Source organism: Mastigoproctus giganteus, chromosome 8 (assembly GCF_048544385.1).
Source record: "Mastigoproctus giganteus isolate SK-2022 chromosome 8, ASM4854438v1, whole genome shotgun sequence".
Lineage (NCBI taxonomy): Eukaryota > Metazoa > Arthropoda > Arachnida > Uropygi > Thelyphonidae > Mastigoproctus > Mastigoproctus giganteus.
The window spans coordinates 142,837,687-142,864,672 of NC_143582.1; the positions used below are offsets into that span (position 1 = coordinate 142,837,687).

At 38.6% G+C, this 26,986-nt stretch overlaps 1 protein-coding gene across 1 annotated transcript in view; it reads left to right on the forward strand.

Annotated features, from left to right (window-relative positions):
* Positions 1 to 26,986, forward strand: part of LOC150081873 (cilia- and flagella-associated protein 36-like) — a 61,721-nt gene that overhangs the window by 16,125 nt on the left and 18,610 nt on the right. The window contains exons 2-4 of the mRNA XM_090380352.1: positions 14,920 to 14,984; positions 21,634 to 21,741; positions 25,216 to 25,412. Coding sequence (XP_090236478.1) covers positions 14,920 to 14,984; positions 21,634 to 21,741; positions 25,216 to 25,412 — 370 coding nt within the window. The remainder of the gene's footprint in view (positions 1 to 14,919; positions 14,985 to 21,633; positions 21,742 to 25,215; positions 25,413 to 26,986) is intronic.

Below are 26,986 nucleotides of genomic sequence, written 5' to 3' on the forward strand. Positions count from 1 at the left end.
GATAGACAGTAGTGGAGGTCCCTTCGAATAACCTCCAGATCAAGCGGAAGGACGCTCGCAAGAACCTGAAGGGCTGGGTTGCTAACTGTGCAGCATGCCCTTGTAATAGTAAGAAGGATGGTGCGCTGGATGGTTCCCAGTTTACGTTTGTTGTTGTAAAGAGTTGCCCTGCGAAACCAGACCCCTGATCCATACGTTATGAAGGGAAGGAAGATTGATTTGTACAGATAGGACTTCAATGAGTTTGTGATATTAATCAGAATTAAATTAATTAATTTTTACTTATAAACTTATGTAATTGAATGCAAGTATGATCGCTTTCGGCCGACTTAGGCGCGTTTCTCAAACCAGCCATTTGAGTGTTATGGTGTGATAGTACTGTTTTTTTAAATCACGTATTCCCAGTATTCTGCCAGAGATGTTAATAAACTGCTGGTTCATTATTATCATCAAAAATAAATAATTTTTTTTATTTAAACTCTGTTCGTAAAATGTGTTCGCAATTATAATCTTTCTCATTTATATCTATATCTTCACCTCATCACTTTGCTAAAAGCAATAAAATGCAGAGAAATAAAAATTACAATTTTTGTTTGTTCCGTATATTACTAAACAACATAATCGCGATGAATTCATTCATCCAATCAACATACAGTATTTTACAACTTGCTAAAAGGGATCTAAGAGACCCCACGCGACTGCTTGGTTGCTATAAGCAGGCGCATGGGGTCTCTCAGATCCCGTGAGTTTTGCAGGATTCGACAAATTATTAGAAGAAATTGGCAAATATAGGTGGCAAAATTTATTTGTTGTACTTATTATATAAAGGAATAAGCTCTTTTAGTTTAGCTTCCTAATCTACATTAAAGTTTACTAATTTCTTTTTAGGTTTTTGTGAGTTTTGTTTTTCTACTTTACCACCGGCTGTGTGTTTACATTTGACTATTAGGTGATCACCCACTAAGCTTGTTATTTCCAAGACATACTGTAGTATGTAGTTGTAATCGAATTTTTATTGGTAGTTTTTTTCTTTTTTAATGAATACCTACTCAATCGCTAGTGCTAGCGTGCAGGTATAATCAACACGTTGCTGTTTTTGTCTTGCACTGCTCTCCAAGAAATAGATTATTGAGGTAATCTGAAATATATAAATTCTAAGTAGAATTAGAAGTCCACTTTCCACTTCTTTCAATATGGTGAATAATGGAGTCTGCGTGACTGAGTCGGTCACTGAACCATTTGGAAACGTCCTATTTCACGACTGTAGAAACTTTTCGGGTTGGTTTTTTTTTTTTTTTTTTTTTTTTTTTAGCAATAATGAGTTAATAAGTCTTTGAAAAATGGCGCTAGGTTTCTCCGTTTTTAACTATCTCACAAACAAGCAAGCTTTATAGGACATAAAATTTATAATCAGCATATACGGATTCTTCTTGGTCTCAGTTGTTAACCGTATGAAGGACAGGCTTCCGGTAAACACCTCAGGATACTTCAATATCTTGATTACAAATCCAGAAAAGCATATGGCGGACAATAAACACATGGGGACAAAAAGGTTGGAAGATATTAGTAAATTGTTATAGGACTATATACACATTTTATTATTTAGATTGTTAATATGGATTTGTTGCTCGTATGATTAAAGAATAATCTGTTTCAGAAGATCTATAAATGCATGCATATATATATATATACACATTTCTAGATCTTCTGAAACAGATTATTCTTTAACCATACGCGCAACAAATCCATGGGAGCTGCATTTCGTGGACTAATGTTATTAGTGAAGGCCGCCAGGGTTCGGTATTGGGCCCACTGTTGTTTTTTTATATATATCAATGATATTGATGAAGGTATATCAGGCTTAGTGTCGAAGTTTACAGATGATACAAAGGTTGGCAGGGTTGTTAATGACAGCAATGGCAGTGTACTACTGCAACAGGATGTAGAAAATTTGAGCAGATGGGCTGAGAAGTTTAACATTGACAAATGCAAAGTACTGCATATGGGTAGAAGTAACCCCAGAGAAACGTACCAACTGTGTGGTACTACACTTAAGAAAATGAAAAAGACCTGGGAGTAGTTGTGCAGGATTCCTCTTACCAAGAGAGAGAGAGAGACTTAAGTTCTGCAAATTTCAGCGGCCTCGCAGGTGCTTCCTAAGCACCTGCGAGGTGATCTGATTGAGGTGTATAAGGCCTTGAATGGGTTGAGTACGCTGAATTCTGATGGGATTCTTCCACTTTCTCAGATTGCGAACAAAGGGGGCCATAAATTCAAATTGAGGAAAGACAGTTGTAGAATATATGTGCGGAAATTTGTCTTTCGCCAGCGGGTGGTTAATTGCTGGAACAAACTTCCATCTGTCGCTGTGGAAGATGATAGCTTAAATAAATTCAAGGAGGAACTAGACAAACATTTAGAGAGAATGATTGTGTATTTTTTTTTTTTTTTTTGGCTGATTCTACATAAGCTCATACGCTTGCTTTCTTGCATCACATGCCTCTATTACTATTACACGAGAGGTATTAGAACCTATTGTACTTAGTACCGTGCATGGGTTGGAGATTAAGAAGACGAAAGAAGATATTTGTTGACATTAAACTTGAACTTCTGTAGACAGCAATTTTCAGGAAATACGTATGAAGCAAGCTCGTTCCAGAAAACGGCGATTGAATGAATAAATGAAGAAGATGAAAAGTTGGTTCTGTGAGTTGTAGTTCGACAGTAAATGGATGATGGCTGGTGGCGGTATGTGTTCGGATTGTTTTGAAAGAGAGCGGGAATTATAGAAGCCAGTTCAGAAGAACACTGTCCATGGCAGTATCTGAAGAAAGAACAGAAACAGAACGTCTATGAGCAGAAAGTGGAGAGATTCTATTAGAGATGAGTCATTAATTAACCTAACTGCCCTCTTCTGAATGGAATCAAGAAGCCTGAGAGAGGTTTTGGGGGCACCACCCCAGATGTGGGAACAATATTCCATAGTAGGTCGGATTTGCGATTTGTACAGAGTGAACAGCTGTTTGGAAGAAAACTAACGAAAGAGAAAACCAAGTTTTTTTCGATGCAGAGAATGCAATATTTGTAATGTGCTTGTGCCAAGAGAGATTAAAAGTCAGGGTGATCGCCAAAAGAGATATATCATCTTGCCTAGAAATCGGAGTGTCACCAAAGATAAGCATAGAACAGAAGAACCTTTTTGCGAGATATAAAACAGGACTGCGTTTTAGAAGGATTGAAATCAACTAAGTGGTCTTTGACCCATTGGAGAATTACCCGGAGATTGGCATTTAAGGAATTGATAGCGGATATTCGAGAAGTTGAAGCTGATTGAGCAGGGCGAGGTTTGTCAAAGTGGAATGCAATGTGCTATTATCGGCAAAACTATGGACAGGATTACCGGTCAGTGGAAGAAGGTCATTAATAAACAAGAGGAAAAGAGTGGGGGAAAGAACTGAACCTTGGGGGTTACCAGCATTAGTGGAAAAGTTAGAAGACAGCGAGCCATTTACCATCACCCTCAGTGAGCGGTCAGAGAGAAAACTGGATAACCAATTACAAAAAACTATTGGAAAACCATAAGATGGAAGCTTGTTTAGAAGACCTTTATGCTAAACACGATCGAAAGCCTTTGAGATATGCCAAGAGCAACTGCTTGTTTTTCACCGAACGTTTCCATCGAATTCGTCAATAAACATGTAACATAAACCAGAATATCACCAGCGGATCAACGCTGACGGAACATACTGGTGATCGTTGATCAGACGAAAGGTTTCTAGATAGTTTACGAGTTGGCAGTTAATTGATTTCTCCATTACTTTAGAAAGAGTTGAAGAAATTGCAATGGGACGATAATTGGACGGGGGGGGATTTGTCATCCTTTTTAGAAACTGGATGGATACGAGCAAATTTCCAAGCAGAAGAAAAACACCTTTGGAATGAGAAAGTGAAAAAAGGCGGCAGAGAACAGAAGTAAGTTCAGGAACGCAGGGTTTGAGAACAAGTGGAGAAATACCATCAGGACCCGGAGCTTTTGGCGCCTCCGTAGCCAGGTGGGCAGGAGCAGCAGCGCGTAGCACACGCTTATTGATTAGACCGGGTTCCAGCCCGTGACCACCAAATACGGAAAGTTCAGGGAATGACCATCACATATCCCCTCGGAACAATGTGGCCTTAGTTGCTAATGCTCCTAAAAACCAAACAAACAACAACAACCCGGAGCTTTAGTGGCATCAAGATTCGTTAAAATCCTTCTGACATCCTTTTGACGGAAGACCACAGGAGGCATTGAATGGAGCTGCTGGGAATGGTGGAAGGTGTTTTACCAACATCATTAATACATGAGTTGGAAGAAAAATGGAATTCTAGCAGGTCAGCTTTATCCTTGACTGAAGTAACAATAGAACCATCTGGTTTTCGCAGAGATGGGCAAAAGTTGCGGCCAATAGCTTTGGCAAGAGACCAGAATGCTCGGCTACAATTAGGGCAAGAAGCAAGTTTTCTACTCTTAGCCTGTTCAAAATCTAGTTTGGATTGATTTAATAACTGCTTTACAATTGTTGCGAGCTTTGGTGTAGGCAGAAAATGAAACTGAAGAATTGGAAACAAGCCTATTGCAATATGCAACCTTTTTCTCTCGAACAGCCTTAGCACATTTATTGGAAAACCAAGGTTTAGATAAAGGACGAGATTTTAAAGTGGAGTGTCGAATAAAGGATTCCATTCCTACAAGAATAATTTCACTGAAACGATCTGAGCAAATGTTGACATCAGAAGTTTTGAAACAGTAATCCGACCAAGGAAAAGAAATCTCGCAGGTATTCCCATTTTGTATTGCCAAACAATACGAGGTTGGGAATAGCCGTGAGATAAAGGCTCCATTGGAGAAGAAACAATCACCAAGTTGTGATCTGAGGTGCCTAAGGGGACCATTCATTTCGACCGTGTACTTAGAAGGGTTGTTTGTGAGGAAAAGATCAAGCGTGTTGACTATATGGTTAGGATTGTTCGGTATTCTTAGGCGACTCCGTAGCCAGGTGGGAAGGAGCAGTAGTACGTAGCACACGCTTCTTGATTAGACCGGGGTTCGAGCCCGTCACCACCAAATACGGAGGATGCAGAAAGGTCAGGGAATGACCACCGCATATTCCCAAAGCAACATGGCCTTAGTTGCTAATGCTCCTAAAAACCAAATAACAAAAAACAAACAACAAACATCCGGTATTCTTGTAGGTAAATGAACAATCTGTGCAAGGTCATTAGTAATTGCAAAAGCCTCAGCATCTCGACCAGCTGGGTCGGTGTGACCATAAAACGGAAGCCAGCTGGAGTTGTGAGCATTAAAATCACTAAGGAAAATTACCTCGCTGTTAGGAAACTTTGACTGGAGAAAGTCAAGTTGCAAAGAGAGGAAATCGAAGAATTCCAAGTGATTAGCGCAGTGGGGAGAACGGTAGAGACAACAGATGAATTTAACAGAATGCGGTAGAAAGATTTTAAGCCAGAGAAGATCGAAAAGAGGAGATTATGTTACCAAGTCTCTGACAGGGAATATTGGAACGGAAATATGCACAAGTATCACCTTTGAGGCGAAAGGAATCATACAGCGAATAATTTAGGCAACTGAATGAGCAGTAGTTGAATCAACCGATAACTGAGATTCTGTCCGAAAAAAATACATGGGGTTTGGCAGACTAAGTGGAAATGGGCATCATTGAGATTAGAACTGAGACCACGTATATTTGTGGAATGAACTAGGAAGTGTTTGGGAGGTTTACATCTTTTCGCTGATAAGTTTCTCTATTAGTTTGACAATTCATGGTGTATTCAATAGTAAGAAAAAGTGGTGGGGGGGGGAACATGCTGTATGAAGTAATGAAATTATTTTTGTATATGGCGTACACATGGTAAGAATATGCCCAGATGCTTGATATAACGTGGCCTCAACAATGACACCCGCATACACACTACTCGGACTCCCTCCAGTCACTATCTGGCAGAGTAGAAGTAGCAAGATTATACACTGGCAGATCCGGAAGCCTCCTAGAGAGTTACCAATAGGTTCGGTCCGGTATACTATCTAGCGGTGGGCCTGAGAACATCGTTTTAGAGCTGTAACCTCGAAATATAAGGAAGTTTGGATCTTGCCATGGTGTTTATCATAACCTCAAAAGACATCAATGATACTGCATGATGGAAGAGATAGGGAAGGGTTGACCAGAACTTAACTCTGGAGACTATGCATGGGTTTCACTACTTCAAGCCTACAATAAGCAAAGTGGTGATATTGCACCGGTTGATGAGTCACCTACCACGTGGTATTGACTGGTAACACAGAGGGGGGCGACATTCCTCTGTGTTGGTTTGGGCGCCACACTTCAACCCCTGCTTACGTTGGTTCACACCTGGGTGGTCACCCACAGTGTTCTTGCGCATGGGGGTTATACCCAAGATTACTAACAGTCCCACCATCGCGAAGGTGCAAGCAGAGGATTTGGTTGTCACAGACCGTGTGGGCTTCGCCGAAATTAGGTCACTTGACTTGAGTGTCACTCGAATATCAGTTCCATCAGCGTTTTATACTCCCAATAGCAAGCACAGCTTGTCTGGCATATCTGAGAGAATGTCTGCGACAGCCTCAACGACCATGACGAGAACATAGCGTTAAACACAAATTTATGACTATAACGTTCAGTACTTAATAATATTGTAATATTAATTGCTTATAACTTTCTATGCTATTATATACGGAATTTTTTATGCAATGTAAATAGTCTTACGTACAACTGAGTTGTTCTTTGTAAAGTTAATGTAGCTACTAGTAAAACAGCAGCCCATGCCTCTTACAAGAAGTCGCCTTCACAAGAGTCATACGCCAGATTTTCCAAAGCAAGGATGGATTTCCAGAAGAGGAAACAATTTTCTATTGATAATTTCATGAACGGCCGGCTATCCACGGAAAAACGTGTATGGTCCACTAGTCATATTTGCGCCCCTCTATCTTTAGCTGTCCAGGAATGGTGTGAGCATGTGTTGCGTTTTAAGCGAGATCACCGTGTGTCCGAAGCATATCCTTGGAACGAAGCGTTTAACATTTCTTCACCTACTAGTAATACAGAAATTTCCGAAGAACAACTAATAAAAATAATAAATTCACTACCTGACAAGTCCACCATAGGAATTGACGCAATACCTCTGTTTAGTCTAAAAATTGCTTCTCATTTCATCAGCAAAGAGCTCACTCAACTCTACAACAAAGTACTCAAATTTGCACAGGTGCCTTCAAGCTGGTTATCATACAGAGTCGTGGCAGTTCCGAAAAAGCCTCATGCGAAAAGACCGGCTGACTTCAGGCCAATATCAATTGCCTCTCCCTTCCTGAAATGCCTCGAGAAGTGCATCTATAATGATGTAGCACTCGCAATCCTTGCGCATAGGCCAGAACACACCCATTATGCCATGCCTAATAGATCTACGGTAACCTGCCTATAGTCATTATAACAGAAAATACTTCAGGCCTGGAATGACAACGAAGATCTTCACACCATTTTTCTCGACATGAAATCTGCTTTCGACTCAGTCCAAATAACACCCCTTCTTGCCCTACTTGAGAGATTCTACGGGATATCCGGAAATATGCTCGAGATCCTCAATAATTTGCTATCTAGGAGAATGCTTCACTTCAAAGGCGATGGCATTAAAGTCACTAAAAGCGTCGAAGTAGGGATCCCACAAGGTGGTTGTCTCTCAGCCTTGTTATTTGCAGCAATATTCGTTCCACTAATGGATCAAATTCCAGCGTTCCTATCGTATGCTGATGATATTGTTTGATACTTGCCATGCAAACGCCATGTTGGTCCTTCACAAGAAAGACAAACCGCCTCTGAATCTGTAAACAGCTGCCTAAATACATTCTATAAGTATGCTAAATTTTTTGGCCTGTCAGTCAATCCAGAGAAGTCAAACTATCTCATCTTTACGCCAAGTCGGATCACTTCTACAGATACTGCATCTTCTCTACTTCCGGAATTAGCAGGAAATGTCCTGACTCCCACAGAAAGTGTCAATTTCCTAGAAGTAATCCTTGATGCCAACCTCACCTATAAAAAACAAATCCAAGCTCAGTATTCCAAAGCCCTGAGAGCGTTCTGGGGAATGAAAATTGATCTGTGCAAAACGCACAATAAGAAAATAATCAAGAAGTACCTCGCAACTTATTTCTGTAGTGTACTCTCCTATGCCGTGGAAGTTTGATCGGCGGCACCACCCACCAGCCTCAGGAAACTATGGAGCCTCGAATTCTGGGTGCTGAAGTGGGCTAACTTGTGGTCGCACCAGATCTACACAACATCTAAATCTACTCTCTGCTGCAACCTGCAATATACGCCCATAGTCCACAGAGCCCATGTGCTAAAAATAAAGTCATTCCTTCATCTGTGCTCAGCTAAGCAGGATCACATCAACATCTGGAACGCGGTTGGTTGGCATTTGCCAGGCAGACATCTCCGTAGTACTCCCTCCTTATGCTCAAGGCTCCAGCGGTTACAGAATTTCAAAAGACACTTCCCTAATGTGACTCTGGACACTCAACTCGCTCAACATCGACATCGACCTGTGGACGATAGACAAGGCATATCGAGATGGCATCTTGTCCCATCTTGCTGTTTGTATCCTTTTTCGCTGTAATTACTACTTCATTCATTTTTACATTTTGACTATTATCTTTGCTTTGATCTCTTAATTATTATTTAGTTATTATTATTTTATTTATTTATTTATAAATCAAAATCACTTGCATAAACAACTAATTGTAAGATTTCTCTGGCTTTCTATGTAAGGAATCACTAGTGTATAAAATTTATGTTAATAAAGAATCTTATTATTATTATATAAAATTCTGTATATAAAATGGCGTAATAATGACATGTTTGGTAATGTGCCTTCTTCTGGCCTGTTGGCTGTTTTCGGAGTGAGATATCTAGTAATAAAACTGATAAAAAAAAAAAAAAAAAAAAAAAACCTGTTCAACTAACTGTACGATGTTATTGGTATACCCAGTGGGATCAAGGGAAGAGTCACCTGCCCTAGGTTCAGATCCGTCTGCATGTCGTATAGGTCCCGTACAACTGAAAATCCGATGAGATTGCGCTATGGCAGAGAAGAGTCCGTAATGTCTCTCAGTGCCCTAGGTATACCTGTATATTTTAAACGATGTTTTAAAATTTATAACTGTTAGTTATAAATTTAATTACAATTTAGACAATTTTAGTTAAACTGCCAATGCTATTTGCCATTGTTTGAGACACTGTCGCCGATTTCCGTTTCTCGTTAAGTACTATATCGATTTTTATGTCTTTTTTACTCGGAACTGTAGTCGGTCTGTGACAAAAATGTCACAGACCGACTACAGTTCCGAGTAAAAAATCTAACAAAAATCCTAACAGTTCCGAGTTAGGATTTTACTCCCTGCTTTAATTCGTTTTACTCCAAAAGAAATTCTATCCTATCCTCTTCTGAAAACTATCTTCTGCGACATTACTTTTAGAGATTCATCTATTAAGTCGTTTTAGAAAGTACCGGCTCACTTTTGTTCCTCCAATGCAGTAGAAGGATCATCTCTGTTCAGTGTAGTCTCTGGATGCCACGGAGTCCGATCGCGTGAATTATAGAATTCTTGCCTACTAAAGTGTCTGCAATCTCCTCCGGTCTTTCCACTAAGACGTGAACAGGCTTCTTCTGAGAGTGATCAAGAGACGCCAACTCCAGTGATGCCTCCTGTATTTGTGCTGACTGTTGAGATATACGATCTCTCTGATTTAGCTTCAGCATATGTCCTATTAGGACAAATATTTGGCTTATGATCTAATTTTCACATTTATAAGCCTTCCTGCATTAATTCATTATTCGACCATCTTTTTTTCTCTCACTTAGTGTTTGTACGCCTCGGTAACTGAGCGTAAGCCAACGCCCCTAGTACTTTAATAATGTTGGTTACCGTATTTGCCTCATCTCTCTCATCCTGATACCCCCCCCTTCCCACCATGGTATCACAGTGGTTACGATCACCATTCTTCTAAGTGATGCCAAAAAAGCCTAAGTTTCGAGATGGGAGGAAAGTGTAGGATCTTTTTTTTTTTTTTCCATAATCTGTGTTTCAAAGATAATTCTTTATTACACAGATAATGAAACAAATTTCTGTTTTTTGAATTGCCATGGTAGCGTAGTGAATACCTTCGCTGTTCGCTCACACCGTATAGGAAGCGTCTGCGATCGAATCCTGTTGTGAATCAGAGCTAAGATATTCTTCCCATCTGAACGGGAGCAACAATGATTTTTTATCCCGCAAGGTTACCATAGAAGACACAAAAGTTATAGACACAATATACAGTGATGTGTCACGGCCTTAACCGCAAAAACTCTGAACCGATCCTATAACTATTGATTTTGCATATACAATGCGTAATTCTTCTGCCTCCTTGTATTTAGCAAGTGTAAGAATAATTCAAACCTTTCTTAACAATCTCATCAGTTATTTCCATTAATGAGTCCTTTTCGAAGAGTGCTGTTATATTTTATTTTATTCTATTGATCTACCATTTGATAAAGGAAATGAACATTTTCTCCTCCCAGTTTGCTAAATGAGGGGATAGAGCATGCGATATCCGTTACGTGAAATATTTGGGGTTGCTATGGGAACTCTTAAAAGACGAAAGTTAAAAACAAGGCACGTATCCATTAAAAGTTCGATCACAGACTACATGACTCTCTGTTGGTGGCTGTTGTTACTAAGGTAGCAGTCAACATATGTACTGTACATCTGGAATGAAAACGGGGTCGAGTAACAGGCAAAATCCTTAAAATATCTGTTACAGAGTTTCGTGCCAGCCGTGCATTTATTTATTTGAATTGTCTCCATACTTAATAAGAATAATGATGGGGATAACACGTAATACAAACTCTGGTGGGTAGCACACTGGATATAATCACTGTCCCTCCACACCGGCTGGAAAAGATTTGGGTCTGAATCCGCCAATAAAGTGAAGAATATTCAGGGGCATTTCATTCCACAATGGTTGGGCTAGTCGGGAAATAAAACATGGCTTTTCCAGAGCTTCCAGGAAACAAAACATGGTTTTATTTCCAGGAAGCTCTGGTTTTTCGTCAAGCCGACAGGCAAATCGAGCACACAATTTACTGACATTATACTGGCGCCTCATAGCCTTAGTTTCTTTGGGGCTTAACACCCACACACACTAGATTAATTTTTATTATAGGTATTTTTAATATGAATAAACTTAAATTATTTATAGTTATATTAAAACTTATCATAAAATAGATAAGAATACACAAATAAACAAAATTAAAATCGCCGAATAATCCCTCATCACAGCAACATGATATCTTTACTAAGTTCGACACGTCTATTATAATTCCCGGATGTAGCGGGAGTGAAAATTAGTAAATTTGCATTTTGCAGATTTGTAAATTTTAATTTGATGATTAAAATAAATAATACTGTTGAGATATCGTTAATAGTACATATGACGATACTGGCTTCGCAAAAATCATGCATTTGTATAATTGCTTTCGGATGACCTGTACGGAATGATGTTAATCGCGTGTATGTTGTATGTAAGTGTCAATGCAACCTGTTGAGAAGGTGAAGAGTATCTAAAACTGTCTTCATAATCCGCAGAATTAGGGAAAAGATTGGACTCAAAGAAGTTGCTATTTTCAACTATGCAAACAATGAAGTTGACAGAAGCTAGTAATTATTGCATATAGTGTATGAATACGTAATTATGTGACTGTAATGTGGAAACACGTATTTATGATTTATGTAAAACATAATTATGCGATTGTAAGAACGAGTATTTGTTCTTACAAGTATTGCCTTCAAGTATTACAAGCCTTACAAGTATTTGTTCTTTTGAGTATTGCCTTTATAATATGCATGTAAATAGTATTCGATGATGTTCTTAATCTTTATCTTGCTTCGCCAAGGGGAAGTCCAGGCATATAGTCAACCACTACTGCTCCACAACTCCCCAATTTTCAACCCTCCTCTTCATCTCCTTATCACTATAACCTTCCCCAGGTCATGCATCACAGTTTTTCTCAATCTTCCTCTGGACTCCCCTAACTTTTCCTTCCGTCACATCCTGCATCACCCTTCAACCTCGCAACACCTGTACAATTCAGTTTCCCTTTAGCCTTCTGATTATTTCAGTCAAACGCACCCACCATTCTCAAAAGTCCCCATTTCTCACTTCATCGGCCCCATTTTTTTTTCATCCTCCTCCAAGCTCGCATCTCAAAAGTATGGACACTGAGCATGGAATCTTTTAATAGCTTCCATGCTCAGTGTCCATACTTCTGCTCTGTAAAATACCACACTCCATAATCAACATCTCACCAGTCCTTTCCTTCACCAATTCACCTAACCTTCCACATAATATTCATCATCGCATCTCAAAAACTTTTTTTCCATTCCTATTCCTCTTCTGCTTTTTGCTTCTTCTACTATTAGGAAAATTTAAATATCTAACTCGCACCTTTATCTTCTCACTCTCATAACTTTTATTTTCTCAACATTTATTCTTATTGCAAACCTATTACAACTTTCCTACAGCCTATTAACCAATTTCTGCAGTCTTTCCTCAGAATCTTATACCAATTCCATATCATCTGCAAATCTAACGCTTTCAATAACCTTCTCCCCCATCTTCGCCCACATTTCCCCTTCATCCTATTTCCCCTACCAAATTCCTCTTTGACCACTTCCTCCACATATGTGTTAAATAGAGTCGGAGACAGACACACCCCTTCTCACCTCTTCTTGTCTCTACATTCATGTCACCTTGTCCTACCCTATTACTTTTTTGTCCCCAATATAATCTACTAATCATTCTTCTATCCTCTTTTCAGCATATTCAATAATTTATCCTAATCAACAGCTTTCTCCAAATCTATAAAATGTATGCATACATCTTTTTACTTCCAGACGTCTTGCGGTCGACGTCCTTCGGTTCTTCACATTTCACTATATAGCTTTTCTTTTCCGTTGATATAATTACTGTAGTGTTAAAGTATTCTCTATTCCCTTATAATACATTAATCTGCATAATTCTGTTAATACTCTTAAGTCCTCTTACCCCAGTAACCTAAACAATTCCATTGGAATTCAAAGATTTCCTTTAGTACTGCGATTGCCTCTTTCCCCCCACTATTTCTACATTATTAAAATCATCCTAAAGAATGGGGATATGTCCAAGTTTTCTGACGACATGAAGGTTGCCAGTCACAGAACGCTACTACAACAAGGTGTAGAAAAACTGGGCAAATGGGCTGAGATGTGGCAACTTAAGTTTAACATTGACAAATGCAAAGTACTACATATGGATAGCAGCAATCCCAGAGTAACGTACCAACTGCGCGGTACTACACTCTGGGAAGTGGAGAACGAAAAAGATCTGGGGATTGTTGTGCAGCCAGATATGAAGTTTTCTGAGCGGTGCAGGCCGGCTGCCAGAACACCTCATGGGTCTTGTTAATGACATACAAGAATTTTGCAAGCAGGGATAAGGAAGTGATTATCCCTTTGTATAAGGTGATGGTCAGGCCAAACCTTAAGTACTGCATACAGGTCTGGAGATCTCATTTTAGGAAGGATGTAATAATAATTTATTTATCCCTATTTTATGTTACACTTCTTTGGGAGATAACAGCAAAAAAGGAGGGAGAAAACATAAGCCAATGGCTTTTTAGGGGGTGTTCCCTTAAAAATTATGAATATACAAATATATACAATTGAAAAACGTACAGTTCTGAAATTGTACAGGTAATGTTCAACAGGAAAGACATAAATAAATTGGAGTTTTTTGTACATTTCTTTACAGAAGACTTCGAAAAGCATCACTACTTATAACATCATTGTGAACATTTTTATAATTAAGTGAGGAGAGAAAAGAAAAATGTTGAGATACATGCACAGAAATTTAAAAACTATTTGCCAAGTGCTTACTTTAACATTTGTAAATTATTTCCATGTTGCTGTTTTTAAAATACAGGAGTTGAGTGGGAGGTAATTTGAATCAGACATCCCTGGTGATGTGTTCAATTAGTAGTTTCTTGAATTGATTTAGTGAAGTGACATTTTTTATTTTTGCAGGAAGTTTGTTCCAGGTTTTAGCACCTCTGTATTTTGTACTTTTCTGACCTATGGCTTTTCTGAAAAGCGGAATCTTCAGGTTGGCTTCATTTCTTAGAGTTGCTGAAACGAGTACGCAAAGGAGCAACTAGCTTGGTGAGGGGGAAAAAAGGGTTACTCTTACCAAGAAAGGCTGAAGTTCTGCAAATTGGAGCGTCTGGAGATTAGGCACCCACGAGGTGATCTTATTGAGATGTATAAGGCTTTGAATGGTTTGAGCAAGCTCAATGTTGATGGCATTCTTCCTCTAGCTCAGATTACGCACCTGAGGGAGCATAAATTCAATTTGAGGAAAGACAGTTTCAGAATAGATGAGCGGAAATTTGCCTTTAGCCTAGGAGTGGTTGATTGTTGGAACAAACTTCCATCTGTCGTTGGGGCAGTTGATAGCTTAAATAAATTTGAGGAAAAACCATACGAACTTTTGGAGCAAATGGATGGATGAAATGGAAAGTTTTTTTTTTTTTTTTTTTTTTTTTTTTGACTGATGCTGTAAAAGCGTGCTTTCTTGCATCATATGCCTCTACTAATCCTAATATTAAAAGTGAAAAAAAAAAGACATGGAATTTGAAATACGAAAAGTAAAAGAAGTGAAAAATAAAAGAAGTGAATAGTAAAAAAAAATTAATATTACTCTACGTATGAATAAAATATATAAAATTCTTTGTGTAACTGTTGGTACAATTTATACTCACATTTTTCGCTTATAGTGTTTGAACCCGGAAGTGTCGAAGAAGAGGACTTTAAAAAAGCTCATGAAGAATACAAAAACCTGGTAAGATTGAACAAATTTATATGAGAATTTTCTTTTAATTCGAAATATACCATTTTTGTCAAATTTATATACTTCGATTTAAAAATTTAAGATTTTACATTTAAGTCTTAAATAATATAGCGTATACATACTGGATCTCCAATTTAACATTTTTAATGGGATCTTTGCATCTGCAAACTCGCCTACAAATTGAAATGCGTACTTCCTTACACCAATAACAACTCGCCGAATAATTATACCCTACCACACAAAGTATCACATTTAAATAAATGTGCTTTAATGATCAAAACGCATTCTCTTGGTTCCAAAGAGAACACCTTCAACTAGTTTATTGTGGTAGGGATCAGAAAATTTTGCATCATTCCTTCTTCAATGTCGCACTAATTCCAGTAGAGGTCGATCGGATTTAAGTCCAAACTCTGGCACAACAGGAGAGTTCCCGTACTTCATTTTCTTTAAAACATGTTTCAGTATTAATAAGGCCAAATGATGCAAGGAAGCTGACTTCATCCGCATTAAGCAAAAATATATATATATATTAAATATAAAATGATATTCGTGTAACCAAATATTCGCACTATTCCGATACCCACAAGGTTCACCATCCAGTTACATTTTTTACTTAGCCAGGCTCACTGCCTCCGGTCACTGGGAGGCAACTTATTCCAGTTTTCGACACCCCACTGCCCATAGATGAACTTCATGAAATATAATATTCTATTGTCTGCGATTTTATATTGGTATCTCATGGTTCAGTGTTACCTGCGAGAAAGAATAAACCTCCCTCATTCATTTTTCTCAGTCTTCAACTCTTTATACACCTCATTCAGATCTCCCTTAGTTGTCTAGTTGCAAAACTTTGCAACTCACATCTCTTAAAATATTCTTCATATGTAGATCGATTTGCACTCGTCACTAATGTGCTCTACCTTCTTTGAAACCTCTCGAGAAGTTACGGCATTTTTTTTTTTTTTTTTTTTTTGGCGCAAAAAATTCATATGAGATTGAATCGTAACAGTTAAGTTTTTCGTTTCGAACCACTTTTAGCCCCCCTCCCACCAACTTATATGTGATTCCAGGATTTCTATTCCCCAAATGCATTGCATAATAACCTTACATTTAGAAGAAATTAAACTTTAACTGCCATTTTTCGAACCGTGTATGCAACCGATGCAGGTCCTTTTGAAGTAACGTAGTCCAACTTGGATTGTTAACCACACTTTCCACCTTAAAATCATCAGTGGACTGGCAACTTACCTTGGATACCTTCGTAGATTTCATATTTGAAAATTAGAAATAGGAGGGGGCACCCAACACCGACCCCACTTGTTATGCTGGTCTGACCTACGCCTGACCATTTATGACAACTCTCCTATCTTTTAGCCAGACTGCAATCCAGCATAGTATCTTACCAGTAACTCCAGCTTCTTCCAGGAGGGCCGGCATCAAAAGCGCATTACTAAAGTCTAGATATATAATTTTAAAATAATTTTAAGGGAGAGAGAAAACACCGTACGACACTCGTTGGAGTAAATCGGTGTAAAACGGTCTCAAGTCTGTCGTTTCGACATGGCATATTCTGCCACATACTTTTCAGTAACAGAGTTATTAGCACCGTCTATGAATTTCGAGAAGAATTATGGGAAGAAATGTCGTTTTTGCAAAGTTTTACGTGTTTACCAACTTGAGTACATTAGTTATGATTCTTTTAATACAGGCTTTTATAATTGATTATATACCATCTTCTTCTGGAGCTCTGCCCTCTTTTAAACATAGTAGCTTTACTAGAAACTCTTCTCTGAAATCATTATATTATTTTGCAGTAATGGCTTCTTAACATTTAAGTTAGCTTTCGACCGCAAATATTGTTGAAGTATCCATTCAACTCTCCTGCCATTTCTGCTGCGTGTTCTGTGGACCTTTTACTCTGGCCAATGAAGGGAGCTATTTGATTTACTTTTCTTTTTTTACATTCACGTGTGATAACAGCTCTCAATCATTAGCTGTCTTTGCCAGTCCATTTCGTAATCAGATTTCGCCCATCTTACTCCATCAGCTTTCGCCCATCTTACTCCATCAGCTTTGTTACATATTCTCTCATAATTCTCGTACACGTTACAATCACATGTTGTAACTGTCTCATGCTTGTTTCTTTTGCTCAAGAAAACTCTTAACCTCACCTGTTATCCATTTCGGCATCCTATATTTACTCAACTTGAGCACTGATAGGAATATGTTTGTGGCTTAGAGGATCTTGAATATTTCACATGAATCACTTGAATATTTCACATAGCATATTTGTGTCCGACAGCGCGTAGTCTCTCAAGTTAAATCGAGTTATATCTCTCAAGTTAGATATTTCTCAAGAAATATCTCATTCCATTGTAGTATCTCCTCTCTTGAAGCTGAATCTGTAGTCTTTACCTTTGATTACATAGATTTCTTCAGATAAAGATAAAACCCATTTTATGGTATTGTGGTTAGTACCTGCTATTATTTCCCCCACTACATTTCATTGGGCTATATGGGACGGATTACTATTGTGCTGGAACATAAAGGACCCATTTCCATGAGAACCACGAAATTGGCCGAGATATCAGTGTTCAATATGTCAAAATAACGGAATTGATGATTTTTTAAACAACTAACGGTCCGAATCTGAACCACGAGGACAATCCCACGCTGAACTTAATTGTGGGGAAAATGCACTGCGATAGGTGATGTTCTTCCAAGCAATATTGAACCGTCTGATCTGAAGGTAATGTACCGGACTCTTCGCTCCACAGAAACTATTCCAAAAACGTACATAAGATACCATACATGTCTACACTGAAAGGACAGGATTTATGGGATACCTGATTCCTGGACAACGCGACGCTGTCACCCCTCTCTAGTGGATGAACCCACAGCTTGGCAGGTATATATGTATGTTGCATCCAAGTAGACGGTAATTCGATGTCAGTATGAATAAACGTCGTGAGTTAATCGACTTTGAAAGAGGGATGATAGTGGGTGCCCGACGCATGGGTCACTCTGTCGTGAAGATGGTACAGAAATTTCGCTATCCCGGTTCGACAGTATTAAGAGTATATTGGAAAACGCCATTTCAGGAATAAAATCTCATCGTGAACAGCGCTGTGGACGGAGAAAGGTGATAGATGAACGTGGCGTCGACATCTGTCTCGTTTCAGACAACCGGAGAGCGAACGTGGCACAAATCACCGGCGACTTCAACGTGGGAGGTGCCAGAACGTTTCCACAAAGACCATCAGGCGATCATTAGCCACAATAGGTTATGGGAGTCGCCGACCCACCAGAGTCCCATTGCTAACGCTCCGACACAGGACTCTTCGCCTCAACTGGGCGAAAGAACATCGGCACTGGACCTTGGATGATTGGAGACTAGTCTCCTGGTCCGATGAGTCCCGTTCCCAGTTAAATCGAGCGGAAACTGCAAGAAGCTATGCACTCGTCATGTCAACAAGGAACTGCTGTTCAAGCAGGTAATGGTCTGGGGCGCGTTCACCTGGCACACGTTGGGACCTCTGGTACGTCTAAACGCATCTCTGAACAGTCCAGGTTACGTGTCCATCCTTGCTGACCATCTGCATCCCTTCATGTTGATAGTTAACCCACAGGGCAATGGACTCTTCCAACAGAACAATGCGCCTCCCCACAGAGCCATGGTGACTAGAACATGGTTCGAAGAGCGTTCCGCAGATTTTCCCATCATGGAATGGCCTCCCCGTTCACCGCACATGAATCCTGTGAAGCATCTTTGGGATGCTTTGGATCCTCCACCTAGGGATGCGACGGAATTATGGACAGCGGTGCAGCAAGCATGGATGGAAATACTTATGGAACGCTTTCGTGAACTAGTGGACTCAATGCCTCCCCGTGTTACTGCCCTTATCCGGGCGAAAGGTGGGCCTGCTCGTTACTAAGTAGGTATTCTACAATTTCTATCCACGCGGTGTTCATGCCATGGTCCAAAACAATGGGCTTAGAATCACTGAGAATTCTTGCATTTCTTGATGTGTTTTGGGGCTTGGGAACAATAACTCTGCCATGAAATCCAATGCCCTGCAGCTTCCTATGGCAGATGTCCAAAGGAATGTCCACGGCATTCCCTACGGCAGATGTCCACAAGAGTGTTCGTAATTGGGTACACTTACGGACAGTCCTATGGACATCGAGCCTGCACTTTTTATTATTATTAGCTATATGGTGCAAGGAAGCCGTCGCCTCCGTAGCCAGGTGGGAAGGAGCAGCAGTGCGTAGCATACGCTTCTTGATTAGACCGGGGTTCGAGCCCGTCACCACGAAATATGGAGGATGCGGAAAGGTCAAGGGAATGACCACCGCATATTCCCGGAGCAATATGGCCTTAGTTGCTAATGCTCCTAAAAAAATAACCTAGCAAGGAAGCCCGAGGCTTATGCTGCACCCCCCCCCCCAAAAAAAAAAAAAAAAAAAAAAAAATTCCCGAGTTACCCTTAGAGAGAGAGAGAGAGAGAGAGAGAAGTAGAAAGGAATCACCAAGAAAGAGAATGATGATTCAGGATCCTAAGGGAAGACATTAGAACATGGCTTCTTAAAAGAATGGATGCTAGGGAATTAAACACTAAATCCGCTAATGATTATTGAAAATCATTTCGGGATTGAAGGGAATCTTACTGCTTTGTCGTACAGAAATACTGTATGGCAAACCAATACAGTATATCTGGCGTTATTTGATTTCTGCGACTACCCCACTAAGAAATGTGTTATTAAGAAGGAAACTTCAAAATGTGGGGCTTCCTGTCTGCCACCCCTTGGAGTCATTTGGAACGAAAATCTCATTGGAATACTACTTCAAGACGTCTCAGAATCAGATAGATTCTGTGACACAAAACTAATCACTTAAAACGTTCAAAGGTTCGTTTCTTACTATTTATAATCAAGACTGAACAGCTCGTTCCATCCTTGAAAGTCCGACCGGCTAGACATTGTACATTCCAATGAGAAATCTAGGCTCAGTTTACGAACAAGTACTCTCAATCCTATTATGTCTATAGTTATTAGATCTGTATTTTCAACCTCTAGCCAGCAGTGGAGTGAATCAAAATGGTTAATAAAACTGATTTAATAATAACAACAACAACAACTGGAACACGAAGAAGTCCAGTGAATGGCATCACTCAAGTTCTTCTTGCTTAAAAAAGAAAAAAATTCAAGCAAGGATCAAGGAATGTGAAAACAGTATCGATTATTGCGTACGAGTGGGATGGCATCGTTCTGTGTCATGCTGTTCCACGAGCAAACGCTGTAAATGCTACGTGCTACTACTTATTCCCGGAAAAGCATTTGAACCTAGCAATACGGCGAAAGCGCTGCCATTTCCTAGAGACGGCCAATAATTTTTCACGACAATACAAAGTATCACATGGCTACTGCTGTGAAGGCATTACAGTGTATTCTGTTTTTCATATAGGAGTCCTTGTGACTTCAATTTGTTCCACGAGATTAAGGAGAATTTCAGAGGCCAACTTTCGGACAACACACGACATTCTGCGAGCAGTAAATCTGCTCTCGCCACTCCAAAAAAAAAAAAAAGAAAACGGCTAATATCGAACACTTTTTACGTTTGGGATTTATTTGTACAAGATATCGGAGACGTGAGAAGGAATTTGAGGGAATGTTGTCAAAATGTTTGCAAATAAACCCCCCCTTTTTTTTTAATCTGTAACAGCCATATTGCTACTGCTTTTGGAACTCTAATCCTTTTAAGCGTAAACTTTTTTGACAATAATTTTAAAGAGAAAAATGAACGCAAAATTCATTGCCTATAACACAAAATTGGCTAAAGTGCGTGCCAAAATCGGATAAATATTTTAAAAAACTAACATCGCGTTTCAGAAAAAAAAAAGCATAATGCTTTATTATCCTTCTTAATCAAAGCAAATCTTTCACTCCAAGATTCTTGAAATTCTCTGCTACTCCCCTCTTCATTTGAACGTTTTTTTTTTTTTTTTTTTCTCTTCTTTGCTAGTTGAACTGACATTCTAAACAATCTGTAAAGGGCAAATAGCAATTAAAATATTTATGAGAATTAATGAAAAATAATCTCCAATCTCCACGCCACATGCAAACCGTTATTGACAATGAAGGAGGCTACACTAAACATTGAATGTGAATAATATATCTCACATAACTTTACCAATAACTTATGTTCTGAATAAATGTGAGAAATACACGAATATTTTTTTTTCTTAATTTCATTTCACAATTTTGTCAGTACGTCTCACCATTTCGACTTCAAACAAATCACGGTACGAAGTTTGAAATTTTTTTTGGAACGCTCTGAATTCCGTTTGCCCAAAAAATTCGTACGCGTGCCATGAGTGAGAGGATAGGAAGGAATTAAACCAGGAAAACGTCGAGAAAAATCTCAGAACGCCTTAGCCTCCTCGAAAACTATGCTAAGGTGCTCTGTACATTTACTCACAGATTCAAACACATTACTTTTATTTTTCCCGGTGGGGGGGGGGGGGATTCATTTGCTTTCCAGTCGATTCCAGGAGCGAGATGCTGAAAGATAAAAGAGAAGCTGAAGTGAGAGAATGTAACTGCTTCATTAGTAAGCACAATTCATGTCTTTTCTCTACAGGTGGATTTCATGTTAGGAAGCTACATGGAAGACTTGCAGATAAGTCCGGATGAATTCGAAAAAGCGTGTCTTGATGCATCGGGAAGTATACTCACTCAGTTTCAACAGGTAAAACGATTTTCTATTACTTTTCATAAGATAAAACTAATGTATTTGTTTTTGACGCAATGCGCAATAAAATGGCATTTAATATGATAACAGCATATGCCAGTAAAAAGGAAATTAAATCGTTTACACGGTATTACATTTCTTCTAGATAATCATTAAACATGCTTTATTTTAATTGTACATGTAATATCTAAATAAAGTATACAAATTCAAAGTATATTAGTTCCCCTATAATTTCATTAACAATTAATGAAATGTGTTAATGACAATTCGACTTAATATCTAATTTTGAATCAGATAATGTTACACGTCGGGAGTTGCGGGGAAATCTGTTTTGACTGTAACTGGATTTTCAAGTGGATATGGAGATCAATTCGAGGTTGAGGAGGGTGAACTAGGTGACTTAAGAGGGTGATTTTGGCAGTGGGACATTTCAAAAGCACTTCGCGAGGGTACATACTCTCTTTTGCTCATTCATTGGAATACTTGGTGTTACACTCGACGAAAATTTATCTTACAAAGAACAGGTTTGCACCCTCTTTCAAAAGAACTGAATGAGTTCTAGGGGGGAAACTCGACCTCATCACAACCGATTTTGGGACTGGTCCAGTAAGCAAGAAAGCATTATAAGCGGGTTCCCACTCCCCCATTTTGGAGGCTATTTTTTTTATATGTTTTGGTTTATCACATGATTTTTTTTTGCAATGTTTTATGAAATAATAGTTTATATTAAAATAAAAACCGCTACATTTAATATGCTAAGCTTACTTTTTTTTCTTTTCTTTTTTTTTTTTTATTACAGCAAAAATTTTTAATAAGATTTTATTAAATTAACATTAACAATGTCCTTAGTTTGTGGAGGTAAATCTTCATATAGTTTTATCCATAACGTCATGTCAATGCCACCGACTTGCAATAGAAATTATAACACTGCGTGGAAGGAAGGAAGTTCTTGCGAGCACCGATTGACTCGTAAAGAAAATTATTATAATAAAATATACAACTTACAAAATGATGACTATAGTTAAAAGCATTTAAGATCATAAAATCAATTAAAATACGCTGGTTAAAAGAAAATATATCATAGCAGAATAATAACAAATAAATAAATACCAGGAGTTTTTTTGGTTTCTGTAAGGAGCCGGTCTCAACTGAACAATAAAGCTTGACTTGAGTTAAAACCATATACATGCAGTAAGTTGGAGACGACGTCTAGCTGTCATAATTATTAACAAAGTCTCTTGCCATGGAAGAGAAGTGGGGGGAAAGGAGACAAAGATGGCATTTTCAATGTGTAAAAAAATTGAGTATATGAAGGGTAGTACGCAAAAAAGGGGAAAAGAACAGCTATTCAAATATATCCGTGTTTATTTGAATAAGCATCGAATTAAATACCGTTCGTTTTGATTATTATTCATTCCCTCAGAATTCTATTATGGACAGTTATTTATTTTTTTTTTTTCAAAAAACGCACACATTTGTTAAAAGGGTGTCTTAAGTCTACCCTCAAATTTGGTGACTTTGATTATATAAGGAAATAAATTTGCTGTTTATACTCAGAGATGGCCACACTGGATCACAGTACTTTAAAAGGTAGAGACAAGAATATTTTACCAAATTTCATGGACTTGAACACAGTACGAATTCTATATTTGTGCCTAACCACTTTTCTGATTAGCACGCGACTAGTATTCTACAAAACATAAGGACCCGCACAAAAAATCAGTGGCCCGAACAGATTAAGACTACTTTAACTTTGAATAAAGAAAACTGGAATTCAACGGTTAAAATAAATGAATTAAATGTCGGCAAATATTTTTACCTTAACTTTTTTTTCCCTTCTTAATTCATAGAATATAGGAAAGTCCCCAGTTAAAATTCGCGAAGATAAATAGCGAAACAATAAACTACATAGCAAAAAATTATAAATTATCAAACATAGGCATATTCGAATTAAGATTAAAAAAGTATGGATAAAATTACAAAACAGTCAAATATACAATGTACAGTATTAGTACATGTATATTAAAATCAATTAAACACCAATGAGCATAAATACACATAATAACGATAAATAAATTAAAATGAAAGTAATAAATAAATGAAAATAGAAGCAATAAATATAAGAATTCAGAGTGAAATGGAATACAATCATTTATGAAAATAAATATGAATTAATGAAATACTTACAATCAATAAAAGGATCTAAATCTAAAACGATAATTAAATTTAATAATTTAAAAAGAGGGCTGGCTGATTTGGCCATAATCTATTCGAAAATGTAAATGAAATAATAGATGTTTTTTTTCTGATGCTTCGGCAAGGCACGCGAAAATTTAGGAATAAACATCGTGTTTTGCACTTCTCATTGGTTATTTGGTGTCAGACACTGAATGGTAGGCCAAATGGTGCCTGTAGTTAGCGCGATATGCATAACGGCGCCTCCGTAGCCAGGTGGGAAAGAGCAGCAGTGCGTAGCACACGCTTCTTGATTAGACCGGGGTTCGAGCCCATCACCACCAAATACGGAGGATGCGGAAAGGTCAGGGAATGACCACCGCATATCCCGGAGCAATATGGCCTTAGTTGCTAACGCTCCTAAAAAAAAAACAAAACAAATAACAAAATAAATATGCATAACACTAACTCATTTTAATTTTTTTTTTTTTAGTTGTCGCATCGGCTTCTGTGACCAAAGTACACCTCCCAAAGTTTTTGCGTTTTACTCTGATCCAAGCCCGAGGCGGGATTCGAACCCACCACCTTTGGGTTGCCAGGCAGGCACTTTACCCCCCTTGATAGCCGGTCGGCCTCATTTAAATGTTCCCGGCTTGCTTGGTGTTGTTTTTGAGTGAAAAACAAGTGAAATACCCACCTTGGTGTTGTTTTTGAGTGTTGTTTTTGCTGAGTGAAAAACTAGTAAACATTTATCGCCATATGGTACCGTATAAAGGTCGGACAGTTTGAAATGCCCACCGGTGTTCCAGCGCTGTAAAGAGTGCACAGAGGAACAGTAGGGCAGCTTAACCAAAACCTTGCACAGCCGCTGACACCAGAGTGAGATGCAGCGGTATGGGTGAGAAGTACTGCAACACTTAGCCTGTAGCCCTGATCTGCCACCCTGTGACAATTACATTTCTATAATCCCCGAAGAAGGCGCTCAGATGTTGCTTTTCACTCGAAAATTAAGGCGAAGGAGACCGCCATATATTGATTTCACCAGCAGACTTCTATGACGAGGGTATGTTTCACATGGTGACTGTGGTGCGGGTGCCTACCTATAACCAAGTATTAATGAAATGCTTGTTTTGAAAATCTGTTTCATTTGAATGACCTTACAGTACACGATTGATGAAAAAAAAAGACCAATATTTATATTTTTCAAACCATTTGTCCTATGCTGCTTTGATATTGATTGAATAGTTTAGAATAAGTGATTTTAACTTTTTTTAATATTTTGTTCTTTGTTCGCAGAGCTTGTTTGAACAAGTCTGGGCAGCAGATGACTTCGAGATATTCAAGCGCATGATGTTTCAGAAAAATATTGAACTACAGCTACAGGCCCTGGAAATACTTATTCAGAGGTATGGTCTCGCACCAGAGTTCACTTCTTCCGATGGTAACTATGTGCCAACACCAGAAGAGGAAGAGCTTATGATAGAGGTTCTCAGGTGAGCAAATACAGCATACTTGTTTGAATAATATATTGTTCGCTCAGTGGACAAGTTATTAATGCCCTTTTTCGCCTCCAGAACAGAAACGATTCGCTTCTGCACGAACTGTACGCAATTATCCAGTATATTCGCCTATGTACATTGGAAGAGTGATTAGAAAGCGGATGGAAGCAGGTCCATACGTCTGATGGTTCTTCTGAATTCATCTTTCAAATGCTTGTAACAGGTTGAGTTTCAGCAATATGTACAGCGAGGTTAACAGCAGCCATTTACTGATGCAGATACTAATAGTGTATAAAAGTATCTTTTATTGTCATAGCAATGAACGACTCATAGCGCTCTGGGAGAGCAATGACATTAATACACACTTTTATTGAGATGTTTTTTAGACCACCGTTGGCCAGCCTGTGTTCCCATACAACCCTGACCAACGTGTGGCACCCACAACCATTGAATATTCGTTTCTCCGTTTTAATCTCACTACCCCTTTATTAGTTGCAATTTATTGGTTCTAGTTGCTAAGTGAAAATGTCTGAAGGTCACCAGCAAAGAGTAAGGCACTCTTCTCATGAGCGATGCGATTTCGAGGTGACTCATTCACAGATTTCGAAAGACTATTTAGGCAGCTCTCAAGAAATTTCTCATGAAAGTGTAGTCTGTCGCATTATTGAACTAGTGAAGGCCCTCCAGTTAGCTGAATCTTGAGGTGACCACAGAGGCAGGCAACCGATCACTCAACTTGGCCTATCAGTCACCGGGACACCTAGTTGCTAAGTGAGACGCGATTATATATAGGGTACGAAAGATTCTGCTGCTAACACTAAATTATAATCGATAGAAATTCTATAGTCGGTTAAGGCCATTCGTTAACTTCCCTCTTCTTTTTCATTCCATATATCTTTCACCCACGTAATTAGTGGTACCTACTGCTTACGTAAGCGGCGCCTTTCTTAAACCAACAGTTTGTTGATTAGAGGGGATGGAATTCTATCGTGAATGCGACGCGGAACAACTAGCGAATGACCTTGACCCGCCTAAGAAAATTATCTCTCTACTATAGAAAAGCATCTGTGTTTATCCTCGAGAGAAGCAAAACTATGGTGAGAAGTTTAATATTGTTACCAAATACCTAAAAATTAGAATAATTAACAAAACCATATGAAAAAAAAAAAAAAAAAAAAAAAGAATAAATTCACACTTAAAATTCCTACCCCCTTTTCTTCGTTATTTATTTATTTTTTAATGTAGAGTGAATAGCGACCAGCCTTACTAATTGAGCATTGTCTTTCTTTCAATTTGGAATCGTTCCCCAATAAAAACTTTATTTTAAATACAAGGATAGTCTTGGAGTAGTGTTGGCTGAACTTTAGTGAAGTACCTTTCGTGTTATGTGACGAGTTACAAGGAAAGGCCGTGAGGAGCCTTTCCTTATTATTATTTGCCATATGGTGCAAGGAAGCCTGAGGCTTACGCCGCACCAGCAAAAAAAAAAAAAAATTTCTGAGTCACCCTGAGAGAGAGAGAGAGAGAGAGAGAGAGAGAGAGAGGGAGAGAGAGAGAGAGAAGAATGA